At 41.7% G+C, this 7,237-nt stretch overlaps 1 protein-coding gene across 1 annotated transcript; it reads right to left on the bottom strand.

Moving 5' to 3' along the window:
- Positions 1–219: 219 nt before the first annotated feature.
- SLC18A3 (solute carrier family 18 member A3) lies at positions 220–2,674 on the bottom strand. The gene is made up of 2 exons (XM_018558418.1): positions 2,390–2,674; positions 220–1,972 (listed from the first exon to the last, which is right to left on the bottom strand). Exon 2 carries the CDS (start codon positions 1,823–1,825, stop codon positions 251–253), a length of 1,575 nt encoding a protein of 524 aa, XP_018413920.1. The 5' UTR covers positions 1,826–1,972; positions 2,390–2,674; the 3' UTR covers positions 220–250.
- Between the last annotated feature and the right edge of the window lie 4,563 nt (positions 2,675–7,237).

A 7,237-nucleotide genomic window follows, 5' to 3' on the forward strand; every position in this document is an offset into this window, starting at 1 on the left:
ATATGCAATTTTATTTCATATAGTTATTTCTTTTGTACAGATATACAGTATCTCACATAAAGTGTATGAACGTTTAAAAAAAAAACAATGAAACAGTTAATATAATTGTACTCCAAGAAATTGATATAAGAAAAATAGGTTTTACAAGAACCATGAAAATCATAAACATGAATACATTGTAGAAATTAGATCTTGGTGCGTAAACATATGGCTGATTTTTTACTTTTCACTCCTTTAGCTTGGCATGAATTTAACTATATTCGTAATCGGAGGACTCCTCATCAGACATGTATTTCCCTGTCTGCTCATTGTAATTGTCCATGCTGTTCCCTTGAACCTCGCCATCTTTATGATGGCTCTTTTTAGACTTAGCTTTACGCTCCTCCATTTTAATAGTGTCATACAAGCCCTTGGGTCCCTCATCTAATAATATATTCCTTTCAGAATGAGAGGGCTTCATTTGGCACACGTTTCTGAGAAACAGAAGGGCAGGGGCATACAGTACATTGACAAGTCCCATCCCAAGATTGAGTTGGGTAAAGCCCATTGTATGCACAATTTGGCTAGCAACTATAGGCCCCATGGCATATGCCACAGAATAAGATATATCTGCTATTGCATAAACGCTCCCATATACAGAGACATGGCGGAGATCTACTAGTAAGGCGAGAGTGGGCAATAGTGCAGTGTCTACCAATGCAATTCCAAAGCACAAACCACACAAAGGCATTATAAGCTGCTCAAAAGTTTTACAAGCTGGCACTGTACAAGAGCTGGCACCTATTATTACCATCCCTATGGCACCATAGAACCATTGATACTGGGGGTAATTGCCAGCAAGCTTTACAGTAATATAAACCCCTAGTATATGAGGAAAGAATGCTGGCAGCCAAATGAGACCCATTTGCCACTCAGAGGCACCCATAGTGGTTTTCATCCAGTTTGCTATCGTGGGCTCCAAAAACGCAAGAGGAATGTTACAGGTAGTTAACGCCCCTGCCACAACTGCAATGTAAGGGTCAATCATGAGTCTATAAATGGGTGTGCCCACTGGCATATTCTCTCTAGTCCTATTGGCGAAGGGTTTGATGACCACTAGCAACAGAATGCCATCAATGAGAGAAATGCAAGCCAAAATCAAAAAAGGTACTCTTTTACCTACAAATTGGTACAATATGCCCCCAAAGGGGGGCGCTACCAAGCTCCCGAAAGAAATGAAAGCGATGGCTATACCCAAGGCTTTGCTCCGCTCTGCTTCCTCTGTGTATTTGTCTGCGATCATTGCGATCCCAGAGGTGTCTGCAAAGGCAGACCCCAAGCCTTGCAGGCTTCTTGCTACAAACAGGGTGGCATAATTCTCTGCAAACGCAAAAATGACAGTTGAGAAAAACATAACAATAAGTCCAATCAAAAGAGGGATGTCGTAGCCAACTCTGTCCATGAAAGTACCACTGAGTGGGTTGACAAGCAGCTGTAGGATCGCTTTGGAGGCAAACAGAACTCCAATCTTGGTGTCTTCATTCTCTGTTGGGTACGTGGGCCTAATAATAGATTTATTAGAAGAGGCTGAGCTGGAATTGATGACTTTAAATGCTTTTTCATTATTCAACCTCATAGTTTGAATGTAGTCTGGGATTATGGGAACTATGACCATGTAAAGCATGTTATCAAGAAAAAGTGCCACACAGACAATGAACAAGATGAGTCTCCTCTGGTGGTGGGATTCCTTCATGGCAGTGCCAAGCTGTTTAGTTCTTTCCCCCATTGCACACGAGAGTTTCTCCATGGCAGATTTGGATGCTCCTTGCGTGTCTTCTGAAGCCATGCTCTTTCCTTCTAAACTGAACTGCTTGATTAGAAAAAGCACAGAACACCAGCAGTCACTCCCCACTTTGAAGGGCGTCTCAGGGGAGCAGCTCAAACCACAAATGAACCATTCAGCAGCGTAGAGGTACCATTTATAGCACGGACCCTGCAGAAAAGATACGTGGTCATTAGAAGGGGTGACAGTCATCCGGTTATATGTTCCTTCAAACATGTAATCATATATATGTATATAATTATTAGACACGAGTAATGCTAGCAAAACAAATAGCACTGATAGTATCACATAGCATTAAAGGGTTAAACTTTTTTCTTAAATACCTAGAAAGCCAACAGTAGATGAAAAGAACAAACAACTTTCCCGTATATAGTTTCCAAGGGACAATTGTGTATTTGCTTTATTAACACTTTAGAGATGCTACTTGTAGCAAAATCTGGTCTGTCCTGAGAATCAAAGCCTAAAATGTATGCAAAATATGCAAAGGTGTAAAAGAAATAACAGTATCCCACTCTGCTGCTCAATATAAACCCATCATTTATCAGGATGAAGGAAACATTCACTTACTTCTCTATCTCTTGTCCCCTGTAAATCAATTCCAGCTCTCGAGAAGCATCTTCAGCCCAGATCCTGGGCGCTCAGCAGCTCAGATGATGACCACGGTCCTGCCCAAACACTAGACTACCTTAATTAGTGCTGGCAAGCGCTGTGCTCCTTGATTTGACATGCATATCTTGCTGTGATTGAACCATTGGAGAGGTATCCACTTCACCCATGCAACCCTCCATTCCTTCGCGATGCCATTGGCACAGATTGAGTTGCATGCTTCTCGATTCCTCCACTTTCTTTCTACGGAAGGCTGTGACGCGCAGTTGGCTTTGGCCCCCAAGTGGCTACTTTGGGAGCGGCGTCTCCTTATGCTAATTTAACACATGGAGGAACCTTAACCAATTACTAAGAGCTGACCCTCCCCTTTCATTGGCTTCGTAGGCATGGCAAATAGGAAAGGGTCTCCCTGTCCTCAGACACTTTTTTCTTCTTTCTTCCTTTCATTGAGAACGACATCATAGAAATTACTCAGTTAACCCGTTGCAGAGCCTAGCAGGATAACATGTTAGTTTATGTTATCAGTATATCTATATTAGTAAACAGCAGTCTTACCTCTACCTTATAGTGTATAAGATATACTGTATGTACTGGGAATGCATACAGTTAAAATGTGTGCTATGGAACGTTTTACAAGTCTAAATATCCTGATCTTTATTTTTTTCTTTTCGAATTTGCTAGCACACGAAGTTAGAGTAGCAAACAAATACAGTCAGGCAGATGCCATAAAATGCTGCCACAGATGTGGCATATTCGGACTTATTTGTCATAGAAGAAATAATGGGGCTGTTATTGCTGATCTCTTTTCTGGAAAAGTTTAGCTGACCCACTAGTTTTAATACCTTCTGTCACTGACCCAGATCAATAATGCAAATAAATCAGACAAAAGGCGGTATTTTGTTCAAGTTTCCCATTTAAGTAATTAGAAGCACTGAAGCAAGATGGTTAGGTTTACAGCCAGGAAGCATAGCATATTGGGACAATTTTGTAAGGGCCGCAGGCATACTTCTCACGTGACAGTTTTCTAATACATTAAAGTGTAAAGACTTTATGCCCAGTTCAGCTAACAGATGACATATTTCCTTTTTACTGGGCATAAGTAAACTGAAGTCTGATTGGTATCCATTGTTTACTACTTAGTCATGTAAAATACATTGGGGGGATTAATGAAAACTGGAGCAGACAGAATCTGGAGCAGATGCTCATAGTAACCAATCAGCTTCTATGTTTTATTTTCAAAGCTTAACTGAACAAACTGAAGATAGAAGCTGATTGGTTACTATGTGCAACTGCTCCAGATTCTCTCTGCTCCAATTTTGATACCCCCCAGTCTTTAGGTTACATGTCTGCTAATAAGAGTGTCTTTTTAAAACATATATATTATGCTTACTATTACAACTCTAGTGGATTCAGTCCTCCCTTTCTTGCAGAGAGAGAAGTGCTTCTAGAACTTTAAGAATCTGACACTTCTATGCGTATCGGACGCCTGCATCTCCCTGCTGGGTGCTGTGGCTCCCTCCTGTGGCTACTATCTCACCACTGTGTCCCTTTCAGAGCTCCAGAAACACACTAGGGATGTATTACCCAGTAGGCACAACCACAGTCCACAGCAGGGAGACACAACCATCTGACACAATGGAAGTATTGGATGTTGAAGTTCCTAGTGGGCATTCTAGATCTGCTTGAGAGTGATGATAGGATTCACTGGAGGCAGACAAGGTTCACTGGAGGTTAAGTATAATGCATGCAATTTAAAGAGACACTCCCACTGTGACACATGGATCTTAATGACGGTGCTTCATTAAATGAATTCATGAATTCATTTGTTAAACAAATGAAAGTGATCATTGCAATATAGAGTAGACAAAATGGCTAAAATAAGGTACTATACCAATAACCCATGTCTGTATAAATGATACTGAAGTCCATAACACGGTTTTGTGTTGTTGCTGCAAGTGTGATGCTGACTTCCACTGTCTGTGCACTCTGCTCCTGTGAGGAGATAAGGAGCAGTGGGTAGTTAATAGGCAAAACATTTACAGCGTTATTCACAAAAGGGTGAAGAGTTTGGAGGAGGCGGGAGAAGGGAACAATCTAGGACAACATAGCTGAACTGGAAAGTGAGCTGAATTGGAGAATTTTTCCAAATCAGCTATTTTGGCCTAGATTGTTCACTTGTCCTGCTTTCTCAAAAATCTTCACCCTTTTGTGAATAACCCTGTTAAGCTGGATTTAAAGAACAGCTCTGGAAAAATGGAAAACTAACCCCTGCAGTGCATTTTGGTCTAGGGTCTAAAAAAAAAAAATATATATATATTCACCTGTTACTCGATCCTGTCTGGCTGCTAGACCAGTACCCACAGCCACTTCAGTGGTGGAATGTCCCTCTGCATCCTCATGTCCTAGACACTGTATTAGACATGATGACTCGCAGGTCATTAGACTGCCAGAGGTGAGGGAGAGAGAGAGAGAGGCTGTGGGGACCGGTCTAGCAACCAGGCAGGATCGAGGATCAGGTGAGTACCCTTAACCCTTGCAGTGTGGGGGTAGCCCCACTCAAGGGTCAATTTGTAATTTGAGTTGTTCTTTAACTGCAGAATTACCCTGTTTCCCCGAAAATAAGACCTACCCCGAAAATAAGACCTACCCCGAAAATAAGACCTAGTACTATTTTTGGGAATTGCTAAAATATAAGACCTACCCCGAAAATAAGACCTAGTTGTGACCATTCCCAGGGCCGGTGGTGGCATAAGAGGGAACTTGAAGAGCTGCGGGAGAGGCAGGAGAGAATCAGTGGTGCCAACGAAGCCAGTGCTAGAGGAAGCGAGGCGGCACCGAAGGGAGCAGAGACGCATAAGCCGATGCCTCCTCTATAGCGCCGACTCCTGTCACAGGCAGAGTGATACCAAATGCACTCCGCCTGTGAGGAATCGATAGTGAAAGCGCGCATCGCTCATTCTGGTCAGCAATTGGTTAGCAAATTGCTCTTGGAAAGGTACGGCACCCCTGATTGCCCTGATCACCATATTTTTGTACATGAATACATGTAGACTTCTCTACATGAATAAGAGTTGATTGTTGTACATAAAAAAAAAAAAAAAAAAAAAAAACCTACCCCAAAAAAAAGCCCTAGTGTGTTTTTTTGAGCCAAATAAAATATAAGACAGTGTCTTATTATCGGGGAAACACGGTAGATCCTGGCGACCGATCCTGGTGAACTCTCACCGCAAAATGACAGCTCTGCTTCCGAATGTCAGCAAGGGGGCGGAACAAGTCCCGTGACATCACAACTTGCTCTGCCCCTTTGTTGACATTCAGGAGCAAAGATGTCATTATGACTTGTTCCGCTCCTTTGTTGACATTCTGTGAGAGCTCTCTTCCCTTACTCTATCCAAAACGAAAAAAACTTTCTAATTAGATGGAACTAATTTCCATCTTTAATACTTCAGATCTTGAGTCTGCAATGCGTCAGTACAGATTGCATTATAGAGAGTTTCCAGATTAAATGTACAGGTGGCCTGCCTACTCTGGTATTAGAAATAAAAGCATTTCCCTCAAAACTACAGTGGTTTATATTTTCCTGGTGGATCAGTTTCAACCTTGTATGTGTGTTATAACTTATAAACAACACAGCAGGATGATGCTTCCAATGTGCAGTGACAGCATAACAAAGTTCAGATCTTAGTCAGGGTTAGATCTTGCTTACTCTGGACTGGTGGCATTTTACTGATTGCTTCCCCAGTTGCGGCACGCTTGACACACGGAGTGTTTGTTAATATATATTCATTTATCCATCCAAGCAGGGGGATACACCTGCAGCTGCCAATGCAGGTTATTCTAAGGAAAAGGGTCTGACAGCTGGTCCTGCTCTGTATCAGGAGCAGCTTCTGCTCCTCATAAACAGAGCACAGTGGCCTAGCTGGCAGTTACAGCAGAGCTCCACTGATTAGACCAGAAAATCTGCTCTTTCAGTGCAATTTGCAGGGTAATAGCCTAGCCTTTCTCTTCATTAATTTCAATAATTTATGAACGAGCACTCAGTTATAGCCTTCATTCATAAATTAGTGTTCTTTGTGAATGGGTGGGTGCACATTGGCATGTTCACCTTGCATGCTGGAGAACCTTTCTGCCGCACTACTGCTGACCACCTTCCTGGGAATGCTAGTTGCTTGGCTGTCATGCTCTTCCTTTTTCTTCACTGCTTAAGAAGTCACCCAGAGCAAGAATGCAACTAAGGTATTTCACCTGCTTTGATCATATGCGTTTTTTAGGCTCACTATTAAAGCTGAAGAATTGACAGCAAGACAACTAACATTTTCAGAAAGGGTCCAAATTGGTAGCATATGCATATCTTTCACTACAGACTCCCTTTGAATGCTTAGTAGGGATAGACACAACATCTGTTGTGGGTGTTGGACATCTGGTAATATGCATGTTAGCAGCTCTCCAACTAAAGAAATAAGACAGAAGAATCAGTTTGCAAAGCGTTAACACACACATATAATTATGTTTATTTTCAGACATGTAACTGTAATTTTCCAATCTTGTTGGCTCCTCATTGTGAATTGATATCCATATAATAATATAATTCTATCTGTCTGTCCGTCTGTCCAGTGTGTGTATATGGATATAATTCTTAGTGTTGCCCAAGCATTTGTTTTCTCTCTTTTTGAGGGGTGGGGGGAAATTAAACCCTTTATTTTCTTACACTGTTTGTCCAATTCCTTTTCTGCATATCGTTGTGTGCTCTGTAATTCATGATTTCTGTATCAAATTGCCTCCCAATTGTAATGTTTCACCATGTGTTGT

This window comes from Nanorana parkeri, unplaced genomic scaffold (genome assembly GCF_000935625.1).
Source record: "Nanorana parkeri isolate BGI_ZX_2015 unplaced genomic scaffold, ASM93562v1 scaffold338, whole genome shotgun sequence".
Taxonomy (NCBI): domain Eukaryota; kingdom Metazoa; phylum Chordata; class Amphibia; order Anura; family Dicroglossidae; genus Nanorana; species Nanorana parkeri.